General features: G+C 43.4%; 1 protein-coding gene across 8 annotated transcripts in view; it reads left to right on the top strand.

Annotated features, from left to right (window-relative positions):
• The window catches only part of SEPHS1 (selenophosphate synthetase 1), a 30,589-nt gene that overhangs the window by 5,405 nt on the left and 8,112 nt on the right, over positions 1-17,072 (top strand). For all 8 annotated transcript variants that reach the window (XM_026016419.2, XM_072749502.1, XM_026016430.2 and 5 more), the window contains 5 exons: positions 3,518-3,621; positions 5,925-6,032; positions 7,037-7,191; positions 11,472-11,562; positions 13,949-14,048. In XM_026016419.2, the coding sequence (XP_025872204.1) occupies positions 3,518-3,621; positions 5,925-6,032; positions 7,037-7,191; positions 11,472-11,562; positions 13,949-14,048 (558 nt within the window). The remainder of the gene's footprint in view (positions 1-3,517; positions 3,622-5,924; positions 6,033-7,036; positions 7,192-11,471; positions 11,563-13,948; positions 14,049-17,072) is intronic.

Genomic DNA, 17,072 nt, shown 5'->3' on the forward strand with positions numbered 1-17,072 from the left:
AGGAAAACCTTGTCCAGAAGTGGTAACATCTGGATAGCCAAAGCTTTGCTTGGGAATCAGATCTAGATTCATGTTCTGGCACAGTCACCAAGTGTTAATCTGAGCCAGTTTCCCAGTCTATAAAATGAAATGACAATACTTACTGTTTGGAAGTTTTGGAAGTACCAGAAATGATCTGTGTATGTATATGTACCACGTGTATCTTTACCCAAACAGACACGTAATAATAGATGGATGCCAGTGTGTCTGTTTTTAAGTTATTTTTCTAAAAGAGTGTCCGCTTTCCTGGATTGTAAGATGGTGACAGTTGTTTAATGTACTGATTTATTAGATGTATTCTTACTAAAGAATTAAGTATTTCTTGCCTGGGACTAAAGAGCTATCAAGTATTGATCACTGCCGGCGGTGGTGGTAGGTTAGTGTGAGCATGTGGATTCTTTTTCTTGATGGTTTCAGGCTTGCTGAAAACCCAGAATTTCCCACCACCCACTTGTAATTAAATACACTGCTCTGTCTGGTATTTGAGGCTTCCTCCACCCTGTGGTATTTTCATCTGTTACCACCTGCCCTCTCCCTGGACAGTCCCTCTCCCAACTTGATCCTCTGGTTTTTCAAGGCCAGTGGCCCATCTCAGATATGCCCTGCCCTCTCTCCCCCAGTCACTGTGGACCGGTGCTGCACGAAGAAATACCATGTGAGCCATATGTGTAATTTCAAATGTCCTAATATTTTTTTTTTTAAAGCATCAGGTGAAATTAATTCTAATATATTTAACCCCACTTAAACCCATAATTGCTTAAAATATTACTGATGAAATGTTGGCTTTTTGGTATACATGCTCGAGTCATCAGTTAAAAAGCTCTGTTGATACATATAAATAGAAACTAAATCCTTCACAAATCAAATTTATTTAATTCAAATTTAGGAGTAACCAGATTAAAAACTTTTTTTTTTTTTTTTTAAGATTTTATTTGTTTGAGAGAGGGGGAGAGAGGGTAAGAACTTGAGTGGGAGGAGGGGCAGAGGGAGAAGCTGACTTCCCGCTGAGCAAGGGTGATGGCGATAGTCTAGTCCTAGTCGGTGGGGCTCCAGGGCTCCTATTAGAAACATTTAAAGCTAACATTCAGCAACTATGTTCAGTCTCTCTTTCCATGGTCCTGTAGTTTACACATGAAAACCCCAAAGAAAACTACGTTTCACTCTTTCCTAAAGCAAACAGTAACATTCTCAGAATGACCTGTTGGGATTATCAATTTAGAGAGACTCAGTATGAGTAAAGTTGTGGTTCTTGGCCTCTTTCCCCTTAAGTGCTCAAACACAGCCCTCAGGTGAAGTTTCAGGGAGGTGTGCACATACAGTCATTGAGATGAATTATCACAGGTGTTTCCACTTAATGCACATGAACACTCACGACCTGGGCAGTGTGCTCCATTGTCGCAAATCTGTGAAACATGCCATCCGGACCCTCCCTTGCCATCTCTAGTAGCAGAAAATAAGCCTGCCTTTGCAAAGTCTGTGATTTATTTATTCATTCATTCATTCATTCATTCATTCATTCATTCATTCAGAGAGAGAGGCGCAGAGATACAGGCAGAGGGAGAAGCAGGCTCCATGCAGGGATCCTGACATGGGACTCGATCCCAGGACTCCAGGATCACACCCCAGGCTGCAGGCAGCGCTAAACCGCTGCACCATCGGGGCTGCCCTTATTTATTTATTTATTTTTTATTAAACTCGATTTTTAGTTTTGTGATACTAATAATGGATCAAAAGCTGGGAAAATAAGGTGCCCCTATGACTAGGCCTCAGGTGGGTATTTTGCCATTGTGGTGCTGAGGCTAGTTGTACCATAGCAGTTTTACTCAAGCAGACTATGAAAGGTACTCAAGTATTCATTTCACTGTGACTCAGGTATGACTGATTTGTTTGTTGCATTTGGAATTCTGAATTAAGAAGGTCCCATTGACTTGCTTCCTTTGGTATTTTATCTTGATTTTTTCCTCTGCCTTTAGCTCTTGGGCTGCGAAGTTGAAATCCTCATAAGGGGACTGGAGGGCATCCTTTCGAGAGAAGTGTAGGGAAAGTGCTCAGTATTCAACTTACTTAGGCCAGTCTAAATTTGAAAATAACTACATTACAGGTGATTCCCAAAGAAATGTTGCCTCTAGTAGCTTAGTTTGGGCTACTTTTAAACTGGACTCAGTAAAAGGGAATTATTTCTAATTAGATCATCTGTTGTCCATATTTCTAAGCATTTAGAAATAATTTTTAATAAATAGAAATATTTCCGGGATCCCTGGGTGGCCCAGCGGTTTAGCACCTGCCTTCGGCCCAGGGTGTGATCCTGAGGACCCGGGACTTGAGTCCCCACATCGGGCTCCCTGCATGGAGCCTGCTTCTCCCTCTGCCTGTGTCTCTGCCTCTCTCTCTGTGTCTCTCATGAATAAATAAATAAAATCTTTAAAAAAATAATAATAAAGGTAAATTGAAATATTTCCTACAGGCTTATTTAGCAAAATATTTTCCCTCTTTATAGTGTAAGTTAATAAAGGTGACATTTACAAGTTTTCCACAAGAGGAATAGATTGGAATTTTAAAGTTTCCTCTTAAACACATTTGGGAACCTATATAACAGATCACGTAGGCACCATGGTGTATGTACATGCTTGATTGGAAATGGTGAATACCTGTTTCAGTTTTGTCTTTTTCTTTTCTTTCTTTCTATTTTAAGGAATACCTAACATGGGGCTCGAACTCCCAACCCCGAGATCAAGAGTCACACACTCCTCTGAGTGAGCCAGCCAGGCAGCCCCCTCCTCCACTTCTCTTTGTCGTTTTCATTTTTTACTAAAATAAAGAAGTAATTATAACATTTTTTATATGTGTAAAAGATTTTATAGATTTTCTGTTGGGAGGGATCCCTGGGTGGCTCAGCAGTTTGGCACCTGCTTTTGGCTCAGGGCGCAATCCTGGAGTCCCGGGATCGCGTCCCACATCGGGCTCCCGGCATGGAGCCTGCTTCTCCCTCCTCCTGTGTCTCTGCCTCTCTCTCTATGTCTATCATAAATAAATAAATAAATAAATAAATCTTAAAAAAAAAAAAGATTTTCTGTTGGGGAAAATAATGCTTAAAGATCTACTCGAAAAGTAGGTAAGACAACTCAAGTTCTGTTATTGCTTTCTTAGCTTTAAAGAAATTCTCTGTGGTGTCAGCCACGTGATATGTTAATACAAAGGAACAATTTCCATTGGAGGCATCAGTAAAGCTTAAAAACTGTACCATATTGAAGTTGAATCTTCATGACTAACAAATTTTATTCTCACTTTCCATCTTAAGCTAGTTATGTTTCACGTTTATTTCAGTTACGCTTCTTGATAGGAAACACATTGCTTTATTGGCAGGGTGCAGTGTTCCATACATGTTGTGCATAAGACTGTTCCTATCCAGAGCACGGATGGTATGAAATGAAGGGCTTTTCCTTTGATTTTTGGATGCTGATGACTTTCATCTTTGCAGGCATTGGAATGGATACTTGCGTCATTCCTTTGAGGCATGGCGGTCTTTCTTTGGTTCAAACCACGGATTACATTTACCCCATCGTTGATGACCCTTACATGATGGTGAGTTTGACGCTGGTGGGTTTTTATGTCTGGAATTGCTCGTGGGTTGGGGCTTTTGTTACATGCCAGTGGTTCCCATCCCACTACTGCCCTTGCAGCCTTTGGGTCTGGCCCCACTTGCATTTGGTATGGTTCCGTGTGTGTGGAAGGCAGTTGAGGCAGGCGTGGGAAGCCCCCTGCTGCCCTAGTATCTGAGCGTGTGTCTGTGAGAACACCTGTTGTGTCCTCAGCATGTCTTTTGTGACATGCTTATAGTCTTCTTTCGTTTGTTCTCTGACACTGGTAAGCTCCACATGCCTGCATCTCAGGCAACAGGACTGATGCTAGAGATTTCCTTCCAGAAATACACAGTTCAGCCTCTTAACCACAGTTAAAACTTCTGGATGGCTTATTCCAATTCTGGTCACTACCCACCTCAGTGTGTTAGGTGCCACCGTGTGGAATATGTACTTGAACTGCTGCATTTTAGTTCCTAGCTACTGATCGTGGCCTGCCAAATCTATTTCCCACTTGCTCAGTGCATGGTTATGCCAGCAACCCCATCGTCTACCCGACTTTAACTCCCTGCCCTACCAGACGAAGAGCCTGACAAAGTGACCGGGGACATCCTGCTCTTAGGAGATGGGCTGACGTGTGTGCCAGGGCACTGGACTTGAGCTACACGCGTGGGGACAGCTATGTGCGGGGAGGAGGAAGGTCACTTCTCAGGCGCCAGTGACAGGCATACACTTGACTAGAAACCCGTCTGGCTTCTGCACGTCCCTGTGTTCCATCCCCAGAAGCAGCACTCCTGAGAGGCTGAGGCATGCCACACCCAGGCCCCCACCTGACCCGGGGGCAGAGGGGGCTAGTTCCAGAGCTCAGTCTTTAGCCAGCATCTCTTCAAAGCATCAGAGAGGATAGAACATCGCTGCAGCCCCAAGCAGTGGGCACCTCCAAGTTGCCAAACCCCAGTCACCCCTGCTGTTGATGCTTCTGAGCTCACCGCCAGTCTGCTAGGAAGTCGTAAAAAAACCTTGAACAGTGAGCCAGCTGCTGAAATGATCACACTTGGGAGCTTCATTATCCTTATGTCAGAAGAACAATTTGTTATCTTCTCCTTTGCAGTCTAGAAATGACAGCTTACATTTATTATTTATTTATTTATTGGATCGGGGTTGGGGGAGGGCAGAGGGAGGGAGAGAGAGAATCTCAAGCAGGCTCTGTGTCCAGCACAAACAGAGCCCAACACGGAACTCCCATCTTTTGACCCTGAGATCATCACCTGGTGATGATGATGATGACTCTTGAAATCAAGAGTCTGATGCTCAACAGACTCAGCTACCCAGGTGTCCCTGTTTTGTTTTGTTTTAAGATTTTATTTTTGAATAATCTCGATACCCAACCTGGGGCTCGAATTTACAACCTCAAGATCAAGAGTCACTTGCTCCATCCACTGAGCCAGCCACGTGCCCCCGACAACTTGTATATCTCCAGAGGAGATTTAAAAAAAAATCTTTATTACCTTTTTTTTTTTTAAGTTTATGAGAGACAGAGAGAGAGAGAGAGAGAGAGAGGCAGAGACAGAGGGATAAGCAGGCTCCTCGAAGGGAGCCTGATGTGGGACTCAATTCCCGGACCCAGGATCACGCCCTTAGCTGAAGGCAGACGCTCAACTGCTAAGCCACCCAGGCGTCCCTGTTACCATATTTCTATTGAATTAAAGTTCTTTACTAAATAATAGTTTACTGGACATGCTTTTTATGTGCTTTAGAAAACAGTCTGACTTCAGGCCTAGATGTTTTTTCTCTTCTATTTTTTAGTTTCTCAAGCAAGATGTTTTTCCTGTTTATCTTCTATAGCCTTGAAAAGAAACTACCAAAATTTCTCCGTCCCTGTGTTATAAAAAACGTCTTCTCTCTAACCAACAAGGTGAACATATTTTTAGAGTCTGTTTAGGATACGTCACTGTTTCCAAGTTTGCTTTAGGACGCTTGTTTTCCAACCTTTCCATTGCAGACCCATCTGCTCCAGCCTGCCGCCCCAGCATCTGCCCCCAATCCCCATTTCCCATCTAAATGAATTGCAGGCTTCTTCTGGTATTTAGAATGGGAAGCAACACGGAAATTATTTGTTCTGCACAAAAAAGAAGAGACGGTCACGGGAATGTCAGAAAGTGGGAAGGAGTGGCCTAGTGATTAAGAAAAGGACACAAAATGGGGACCATGTCCCTGGAAAGTCCCCGAGTTCTCCTGGGAGGTGCTCTATAGGCCCTCACAGAAAGTCCCCCAGTTGTCATTTCTCACCCCTCCCCTCTCTTCCAGGGCAGGATAGCATGTGCCAACGTCCTCAGTGACCTCTACGCCATGGGGGTCACGGAATGTGACAATATGCTGATGCTCCTTGGGATCAGTAATAAAATGACTGACAGGGTAAGTAGTCTGTTGTCTTGATGGCATCACTTGCCTGGGTAGCCCTTTGTCCCCTATCTGTAACGTGAGGCACCCGGGCTGCGTGGCTCTCATGCTCTGTCGGGATCCCCGTTTATTTCTTGGCAGCTGTCCATAAATTAAAATAGAGAGTCTGGCCTCTTGTTTTCGTTTCTACCACCTGCTTCCCTTCCTGTCTTCCAGGTAGACTGAAGCCAAGACAGGCACGTTGGTTTGCTTTAATAAAGTCGAGGCCGCAGTACTAGCACGTCCCCCAGGCCCACCGTGGTCCAGGCCCAGCCTTACAGATGCAGGCCCAGGGCACTTAGGGCATTCAGGGCGAGCGCCTGCCTCTGCCTGCTGCTTCCGTCACTGCTGGAGGCGGTGCAGCGGTGGGGAGGGAGGTCAGTGTGTTCACGTGCTCACACAGCAGTGTCCGTGGCCTCGCTGCCGGTACCTGCCGTTTGACAGAGATGATTTCCCCTTAGATTGTTTTTGAAAGGTATCTGTTCTCATGCCTCAGAAAGAGTTTCACTGTGCCTCATAGAAACGAGTTTTCCGCCGGCCCTTTTGTGCTCCCACAGAGTGTGCATGGGTCTTGGGTCCCTTACAGCCTCTGCAGGAGGCATGTGGATGCATGTAAAGCTAGTCTTAGAATTCTTAAGGACCACTTCAAGAGCTGGCTTTTTCAGATTCAGGGCCCACTTGGGTGTCCAGACATATTCCAGTTTTTAGTTCTGTATTGTCTGGGTTTCATTCACATTGTAACCTAGAGCGACTTCCAGCTTCTGATAAAATGGCTACAATGTAAACTGTTCCTCCTTCTTTCTCTGCCCTGGCTGTCAACCTCAAGACTCCCTTTAAGGGTTGTAGATTATAAGTGTATATAATGCTTTATTATATACACTTATAAGTGTAGATTCTTTATTATATTATTATCAGTGTAGATTCTTTAGGTGTGGAACTGAATTATGTTGACTTTTAATTTGTGTTCTTTTAAACCCTAGGAGAGGGATAAAGTGATGCCCCTAATTATACAGGGTTTTAAAGATGCAGCAGAAGAGGCAGGAACGTCTGTGACTGGTGGCCAAACGGTGTTAAACCCCTGGATTGTTCTAGGAGGAGTGGCTACTACTGTCTGCCAGCCCAATGAATTCATCATGTAAGTTGATTTTGTTTCACATCACCTGGCCTGATTCTCCCTTTCTTTTTAATTTTTTGGTAGAGAATTATTGACATATAAATTCGCATCCCGTCAATGGTCTTTGGTATTTTTACAGAGTTACATGCCCATGCCCATCACCAGAGTTGATTTTAGAACATTTTGTCACCCCAGCTGAAGACCCATCCCCCTCACTGTCACCCCACATTACCTGTGCTCCATTCTGCCTTCTTTCATGTCACATGATACTAGCATAATATATTTAAGGTCCATTTTGTAGTACTTTATGCCTGTTTGTTTGTTTTTTAATTTTGAGGTGAGATTTTTCCCCCCCTGAAGTACAATTCATATAACACAATTTCAAATCATCATAAAATACAACTTTTTAAAAAAATATTTATTTGAGGGGCACCTGGGTGGCTCAGTGGGTTAAGTGTCTGCCTTCAGCTCAAGTCATGATCCCCCAGGGTCCTGGGATTGAGCCCTGCCTGCATCAGGCTCCCTGCTCAGCAGGGAGTCTGCTTCTCCCTCTCCCTCTGTGTGCTCCTCTCTCTCTCAAATAAATAAATCTTTAAAAAATAAAATATTTATTTATTTGAGGCGGGGAGGCTGCGGGGGGAAGGAGAGGGACAAGCAGACACACAGAGAATGCAGAGCCTGATGTAGGACCTGAGCCAAAACCAGAGTCAGATACTTAACGGACTATGCCAGGACCCCCATGAAATTCAGCTTGTTAAAATATACACTCCACTGGCTGTTGATAGTCACAAGGTTGTGCAACTGTCACTCCATCATCCTTGTCCATTTCCAGAACATTTTGATCGCCTCAAAAAGAAACCCTGTATTTATAAGCAATCACTCCCAATTCCCTCCCCCACCCACTGCCTTATGCCCTGGAAACCACTAACCTACTTTTCTGTCTTGTGAATTTGCCCATTTTATTGTATTTTGTTTATTTGAGAGAGAGAGCATGGAATCAATCATATGATATATCAGAATTTTGTGTCTGGCGTTCAGTTAGCGTGCTGTTTTCAGACCCCATGTTAGAGTGTATGTTGGTGTTTCATGCCATTTTATGGCTAAATGATGTTCTTGGTATGATAGACTACTGTGTGTTCACAGTTGATGGACCTTTGGGTTATTTCCACCTATTAAAATGGTGCTGCTATGAACTTATGTGTGCAAGTTTTTGTGGACCTAAATTCCATTTCCCATGGTTATATACCTAAGAATTATCGAGTTGTGTGGTAACTTTATCTTGAGCAACCATCACAGTGGTTCCCAAAGCAGTGGCACCATTTTTACATTTGAAACAGCAGCATTGGGACACCTGGGTGGCTCAGTGGTTGAACATCTGCCTTTGGCTCAGGGCGTGATCCTGGGGTCCTGGGATCAACTCCTGTGAGGAGCCTGCTTCTCCCTCTGCCCTCTATGTCTCTGCCTCTCTCTTTGTGTCTCTGATAAATAAAATCATTAAAAAAAAAAAAACATGGGCAACCTGGGTGGCTCAGTGGTTTCGGGCTGCCTTCAGCCCAGGCTGTGATCCTGGAGACCCAGGATCAAGTCCCATGTCAGGCTCCCTGCATGGAGCCTGCTTCTCCCTTTCTCCCTCTGCCTGTGTCTCTGCTTACTCCCCCCCCCCCCCCCGCCCCCCGTCTGGTCTCTCATGAATAAATAAATAATCTTTAAAAAAAAAAAGTGCAACATAGTAGAATGGCAGCATCCACATCCTTGCTAGTACTTGTTCTGTTATCTTCATGTTTGGTAATAGCCATCCTAGTAGGTATAAGGTGTGAAATTGGCATTTCCCTGGTAGATAATAACATGAGTGTCTTTACTTTCCAGCCATTTCCCAGATCTTTGGGAGTCTCTCTCTTTTTTTTTTTTTTGAAAGATTCTCTCTTAATACGAGTTATTAACTTTACATGTTTGATGTCTTCTTAAGAAGATGTTCTGTTTTCTGAAGGAACTAGAAACTCCATTTGTTTTCCTTTATTTATTTATTTTTTTTTTAAAGATTTTATTTTTTAGAGAGCGTGAGTATAGGAAGAGGGAGAAGCAGACTCCTAGCTGAGCAGGGTGCCTGATGCGGGACCCAATCCCAGAACCCTGGGATAATGACCTAAGCCAAAGGGAGATGCTTAACTGACTGAGCCACCCAGGTGCCCCTGGTTTTTTGTTTGTTTGTTTATTTGTTTTTGTGGATAAGTACTAACAGAAAGTGTTCATATGATTCAGTATTAAAAAAATACAGAAAGATCTACAATGCAGAGTCCCTTCCTCATTCCTCATAACCAGTTTTCCTTCCTGGATGAGGCAACTACTTTTACCAATTTTTAGTCCATTTATTATTGATATTTAGATTACTCAATAATTTTGACATTACAAATAGTGCTTTAATGTGTAACTACATACATAGATCATTGTGGGTATGTGTAACTCTTGGTAAGAAATTCTTCAAAATAGAATTGCTAAGTCAAATATATATGTAGAGTAATTATGATAGATCTCTCCAGACTGCCCTTCATGGAGGCTCTGCCAACAGTGAATGGGACATCCTAACCAACACAGCATGGTAACAGACCTCTTGTTCTTTGCCAGTCTGTCTGCTGGCTTTAAACCTTACTCCTTCGTGAGTAAAGTTGAGCCTATTTTTCATATATTCATATATGTCTTTTGCCCATTTTTTAATTGATGAGAGAACTCCTTTTAGAGGTGCTATCTGATAGCTTTCATGTTAAAGGTCTTGCATTTTACTTAAATCAGAGTTTTGTTTTCCTATGTTTTATGTTGGTAGTTCTCAAACCTCCACACAGAGGACAAGAGATCCTGGAGTCCATCTCCCTCACAGACTTCAACTTTTCAGTAGAAAAAGAACTTAGCAGTTATAAAAATTTGAGAGGAGAAAATGATAAAACAAGCTTCAATAGATTTTTTTTTTTTTTTTTTTTTTTTTTTTTTGGACAACAGCATGTATATTTAGTTTGTAAAACATGAGTGAGCCTCCACAGGTGGTTATATTTCATTAAATAGTGCCTATAAACTTAAAAATAACATAGTAGTTTTATTGCACGTAACTTGATGATAATTTTTGTGGGTGGCACATGACCTGTGATGGTGCAAGAACATACCGGTGTTAAGTTGTGGCTGAGTCAGAATTAAAGACATTTATGGGGGCGCTTGGGTGGCTCAATAGGTTAAGCGTCTGCCTGCAGTTCAGGTCATAATGCCAGGGTCCTGGGATTGAGCTCCATGTCAGGCTCCCTGCTCAGGAGAGAGTCTGCTTCTGTCTCTCCTTCTGTGTGCTCCTCTCTCTCTCAAATACTTACATAAAATCTTACTTGATGGTAGGGGGAGGCAATGGGGGATCCTGGGGTAGAGCCCCACATCAAGCTCCCTGCTGCTCCCCTCTCCCCCCTGCTCGTGCTCTCTCTCTCAAATGAAATGAAGAAATAAAATCTTTAAAAAAAAAAAAAAAAAAAGACATTTATGTTTTCAGGTCTAGTTTTTGGAAAATCAGTTTCCTACATACTGTTACCAAATTAACATTTTTCAAAGGTAGTGAATACAGATGTCACAGGATGAGCTGAGGAGCTAGTTACTGATTGTAAGTCTGGTCCCCTGGCTTTGTAATCGATGTGGGTCAGTGTTGGAGGATGGAGTGGCAGGGTGGACAGTTTGACCCCAGGCAGGGAAGACCCCCACAAGCAACTAATAGGATGTGGTATGAGCATTTGGCATGGGGGGGAGGAGGGGAATCAGTCTTTGTGGTTTTAGTGTTGGCCTTTTGTCTTTAAGACAGATAGCAACCAGGGAGTCTGTCTGGGTGGCAGGTAGGAAACGTAATGTTGGTCAGTTTGAGTTTGAGAACTTTGCAGAAATCACCACAACGTTAGACCCACAGATTGGAGCCTCGTCCCCCCGCGTCTCTCCCTCCTCTAGAATGGTGGAACCGCCTCAGTTGCCCCAGAGCCATGGAGAGGGGGGTGGGTACTGAGAATTACACAGGAGCAGGGCTGAGCCAGGGCCCGAGGAGGCTTTTGCCTTTGAAGGCAAAGTGATTTGCTGCTTCCTCCATTCTTGGGGGCTGGGGGGGGGGGGGGGGCTGCAGGTAATTGGCAGACTCTTTAGTTGAGCATTGCTGCTGTCCTGGCGGTGGTTTGCTTAAATGTGTTTTGCAGATGTACATACATTTTTACCAGCCTTTCTGGTTCTACTGAGAGTGAGTTTATATCCCTGATTACACTGACTAGAGTCTACTGCCTTGTTCTCTCCTTCAGGCCAGATAACGCAGTCCCGGGGGATGTGCTGGTGCTGACGAAGCCCCTGGGGACGCAGGTGGCTGTGGCTGTGCACCAGTGGCTGGACATTGTGAGTGAAGCGCTGCCTGCCGGGGACTGGGTGTGGACAGGGGGACAGCACGTTTTCCGAGCCCTGGTAGTTTTTTTGTTGGTGGGTTTGGGGAGCAGGGCATTTGCTCTGCACATCAGGTCAGCTGAGTATCTCCATCTGCTCCTGCCAGAGTACACGTGCTCGAGAAGATGTGTCTGCTCCAGAGCGAGCACTGCTTCTCATCCAGAAGTCAGCCCTTCCCCTTGCACCTGTTTGCACACATTCCAGATCTAGATCATTTACACATCTGCACTCTCTCTTCCACAAATGAGCCCCTTTAGTTCCGCTTCCAGGGAGGGTCATATCAGCTATGTCCTTCAGAAATTGTAGAGAGATTGTCTGTCTTCTTCTTTTTTAAAAAAAAAAAAAAAAAAATTTATTTATTTATTCATGAGAGACACACACAGAGACAGGCAGAGACATAGGTAGAGGGAGAAGCAGGCTCCATGTGGGGAGCCCGACCTGGGACTCGATCCCAGGACCCCAGAATCCTTCCCTGGGCCGAAGGGAGGCGCTCAACCGCTGAGCCACTCAGGCGTCCCTATCTTTTATTAAATCAAGGTTCCACATATTGAGTGCTCTAGTGCTCATATCTTAAGTATCACTAAAAAAAAAAAAATCATAGAATATATGGAAAGTGTAGTGTTTGGGGGTATAAATATGGGCAGGGTTGTTGACACTTTAAATTATTTTATTCACTAGGTTTTTGGCGGTTTTGTTTGGTTGTCTTTTTAAACTAATTAGTAACTGCAACATTTTGATAACTATCCCATGGAGAAAGCATCTAGAATATGAAGATAGTTATCCTGAGTCACTAACATTCTGCTGGCTCAGTTATCACTGAGCTTTGATCACACTTCATTTAGGGTTTTTCTCCTTGCCATAACAATACAATAATTAATACAGTTGTGGCCTAGTCTCACATACCTTGGTGCTTTTAATTTCTGCCACTGTCATCTGAACCACCATTACTGAGAAACAGTCGAAAAGGGGTAACAACTTTATGTTATTTATCAACCAGATACATCTTACTTGATACAGTGAGTAGATGGGACGCCTGGTGGCCCAGCAGTTGAGCACCTGCCTTCCGCCCAGGGTGTGATCCTGGGGTCCCGGGATCGAGTCCCACATTGGGCTCCCCACATGCAGCCTGCTTCTCCCTCTGCCTGTGTCTCTCATGAATAAATAAACTCTTAAAAAGAAAAAAAAAAAAGTTATAGCAGAGCAGAGAAAATCCCTAAGCCACATCCTTGAGTTATTTTTCCCTTCTATCTGGTGATGAGGGGAGATTTCCCAACAGGTAGACTCACCCATAAATCAGATTGCAAGGCCTTCACGGCCAGTAATCCACAGTGGCTCTCCAAGCAACTGCCAGGGTCTGAGTAACCTAGCCAGGTTGACACAGGAGCCTCCAAGATGAGAGGTTTGGGATCCTTCTCCCTACCCCCAACCTGACACCACCTTTACTTTTTCTTTTCTTTTTTTTTTTTTTAATGCTCAGAATTGAAAAAAGCAAGGCACAAAGATTACCTAACAGCATAAGACCCTTTCATAAAGGTCAGAAGCAACCAAAGAGCATATTGTTTTGGCATCTGTGTGTATGAGAATATTCTCTCTTGTATGGCAGGAGTTGGACGAGTATAAAATTCAGAATAGTTGTTAGCTCTGGGGGAGATACAGAGAGGTGTGGGTTAAGGGGGAAGCACGTGGATGTACTTGAGTTACTGCGTTGGGTGGTAGGTTACTGGGTATTATTTAAAAAAAAAAAAAAAAGAATACCTGGATGACCATATCGTGATGCTAGAGTCTTTGAAAATCAGACTGAGGACAAAGGGAAACCTCTTTTCTCCTGACCTTTGTGACCTCCTCTGGTCACCCAGGGCTGTCGGGGTGCATGCAGTCAAACGTTTACATCCATCAGGATGGCTCAGTGCAGAAAAGTAAAAGTATAATTGTGTGAAAATGCAAGCCTCAGCTTGTGAGAGGAGATGAGAGCATAGGACAGTGTGATCTGTGCCCCGTGGTGGGGAGGTGGGGAGGTGGGGAGAAGCCTCACTGCATGCATGCTGCGGCCCTGCGTCCTGCTGGGTTTACATGGCCAGGAAACTGTAGTATGTGGCCAGGACCGCAGAAGGGGGGGGTTGAAAATAGAAAAAATTGCATGGTTCAGCGTCTAACGAGGCACCTGAAACATTAGTCACAGGAAGAGAAAGTTAGAAAACTTCACTTTGTGTACAAAATTAGATAAATGAAACCCCCAGAAGATGACCCCTCCCCCCAAAATACGCTCTTTTTCTTTGAGTGGTTAGAAGATGAATCACATTTTTCCCCCTCTTTTCCTCCTAATCTCTGTTCCTGTTACTAGCCTGAAAAATGGAATAAGATCAAGCTAGTGGTTACCCAAGAAGATGTAGAGTTGGCGTACCAGGAGGCGATGATGAACATGGCCAGGCTCAACAGAACAGGTATCGGGGCAGGAGGGCTCATCTCTGGCAGGGATCGGCTAGATGGGAAACATTTTAGGCTTTGCGGGCCACATACAGTCTTGGCTGCCTTGCCCCCTGTCCCCTGGCACCAATTTGTTAAACATGTTAAAAACAAACCAAAAAAACCCGCACTCTTGGCTGGAGGAACAGGCCAGGGACCAGATTCGGCCAGTGCGGGAGACCCTCTTCTATTGGTGCCTGGCTTGGGGCCCTCAGTCACTAGTGGGAGTCCAGGTACACTGTGTGTTCCTGTCAGAATTGTGTCTTAAATGTGACTTGCAAAAAAGAAAACGAAGATTATGGATTAGGGGAAACATGTTAGATGAGGTCGTGAGGTCATGACCGCTCTTCCTACAGCACGCTTTCAGCTATGTCCCTGGGGTCCCAGGGCACTGTGGCTCTCCCTGTGGTGTAGATTCCCTCACAGTGACGACGGTGCCAGGCACAGAGAAGCAGCAGAGAATATGGACAGATACATGAATTCAGTTTCAATTCACAGAGTTGAGGTTATATTTTCTTTCTGTTCCTTCCAGTCCTACATTTCTGGGATAATAGGCAGTATTGAATTCCTTTGTGCCCCAATAAAAATGGGAAAGAAATTTGTATAATGTGTTTTCAAAAGTCTTTAACATATCAATTCAAGGTGTTTGCATTGTTTACTTAAAATTCCCACGTTTGTGTGCATAAATGAATAATGGCATTATATCATCATTTTTTCTTTACATTTCATTTCTTGTCTAGCTTTATTTGTTTTTTAAAGATTTTGTTTATTTATTCATGACAGACACAGAGGCAGAGACACAGGCAGAGAGAAGCACGCTCCCTGTGGGAAGCCCGATGCAGGACTCGATCCCAGGACCCTGGGATCACAACCCAAGCTGAAGGCAGTTGCTCAACCACTGAGCCACCCAGGCATCCCCTTGTCTAGCTTCTTAATACGGATAAAAGATACTAATAATAAAATAGTGGCTACCAATTATCTGGTAATTATCGTGATAGGAACTCAACCTGCTTTCCTGTTTAATTCTTAGGACAGCCTTGAAGGTAGCTGCTGGTATCCTCAGTTCACAGAGAAGTAACTTGCTCAGGGTCACACAGCATGTCAGTGGGAACCTGGGATTTGAAAACTGCTGTTTACAACGCTTTGAAGTATCACAGTCTGTTCTTTCTGAACAGCTAAGTAAGAGATTGAGGCTGTTCCACAGTCTGTATGATAATTGAGCAAATACTTTAGTATGACACGAAGTTTCAAAGGCAGGTTAAAATGAAACCGGAAAGTTCAAGAACCATAGTTCATCTTCTAGAAAGCAGCATTGCATGCCAAGGTAATTACTTGATACAGTTCAAACATCTTCTACTCTCTCTTTTTTTGGCTTTCTTATGTATGTAGAAAATATCAGTCCTATTAAATAATTAAGAAGGAAGCTTGGGGCACCCAGGTGACTCAGCCAGTTAAGCATCTGCCTTTGGCTCAGGTCAGAATCCCAGGGTCCATCCCAGGATGGTGGGATGGTGCCCTTTGCTGTAGGGCTCCCTGCTCAGCAGGGAGTCTGCTTCTCCCTCTCCCTCTGCTGTTCCTCCTGCTTGTGCTCTTTCTCAGATAAAAAAATATGAAATGAAATGAAAAAAGAGAAGAAACTTTATCCAGTTTTACCACCCAAAACAGCTTCTGTTAGAGTATGTTTGTTTTCTTTCAGAATTTTTTTCCTGTTATTGGTTAGTGGTTTACTGTTGTTTTATTATTCATGTTTTCAACTAGTGATTATCATACATTTATTTGTATTTGGAATCTGCTTATATTCACTTAATATGACTGAATTCTTTTTTACACATTATATAGCCCTAGTATACTTAATTTTTGATGCCTGGATGGTCCACTAGAGAGCTGTAACATAAGAATTCGTCTTTTGCCCACTCCTGAATAGTTTTTTGGGTGATCACATTTCACATTTTTCCATAGTTTATTTTTTGCATTTCAGGAATATTTCGTTGGCTGTATTCCAAGTCACACTTTGTCCTTAGACGCTTCATCACTTAGCTCCAGGGCTTTTTCTTTGCGTTTCTCAACTACTGTGCCACTCACACTGTTTAAGGAGTCCTTTCCCCTTTTTTGGTTCTTCAAATAAAATCGTTTCATAGTAAGAAAGGGACTTGTAATGGTTTAATTTTATTTGTATGAATTTTCAGTTTGCTTGTGTTTGAGCATTTAAGATTCTGCATCCTTTTGTATACTGCTGGTCATGACAATGTGGCAGCTTATGGAGGAGTATTTGATCATATCTAGCAAAATTACGTGTGCATTTATTTTGACCTCGCAGTCCTGCTTCTGTGACTCTGCCTCAAAGCTCCACTTGTCAAAATAGGAAATGGCATGTATACAGGACTCTGCATTAAAGCCCTGGTTATAACTGCAAAAGGAGGAGACAATCCAGATGTCCGTCAGTAGGTGTCTAGTGTATGTGCACACTGTGGAATGCTATATATAGCCACTAAAAAGGAATGCAAGGTCTTTATTCCCAGATGCTCTAAGATAGGATCAAATAAAAAAGGGACAGAAACGCATATACGATGTGCTGCATTTTGTGTTTATGTGTGAGTAATACGTATTGTATACTTTTAAAAAGAAACCATGGGGGGATCCCTGGGTGGCTCAGTGGTTTAGTGCCTGCCTTCAGCCCAGGGCCTGATCCTAGAGTCCGGGGATCAAGTCCCACATCAGGCTTCTTGCATGGAGCCTGCTTCTCCCTCTGCCTGTGCCTCTGGCGCTCTCTCTCTCTGTGTGTCTATCATGAATAAATAAATAAAATCTTAAAAAAAAAAAAAAAGAAACCATGGAAAATCATTAATAAAAATAATTACATGTAAGAGGAAATTAGGGAGGAAGTAGACCCCTCTTTGAAGTTTGCCTTCAAAATGAATGTTTTCTGTAGTTAAAAAATTATATTAAAAATCGTATAGCTCACAAATCTACACCAAATATTTTAAAAAGCTGCCAAAACCACA

Source organism: Vulpes vulpes, chromosome 2 (genome assembly GCF_048418805.1).
Source record: "Vulpes vulpes isolate BD-2025 chromosome 2, VulVul3, whole genome shotgun sequence".
Classification (NCBI taxonomy): Eukaryota; Metazoa; Chordata; class Mammalia; order Carnivora; family Canidae; genus Vulpes; species Vulpes vulpes.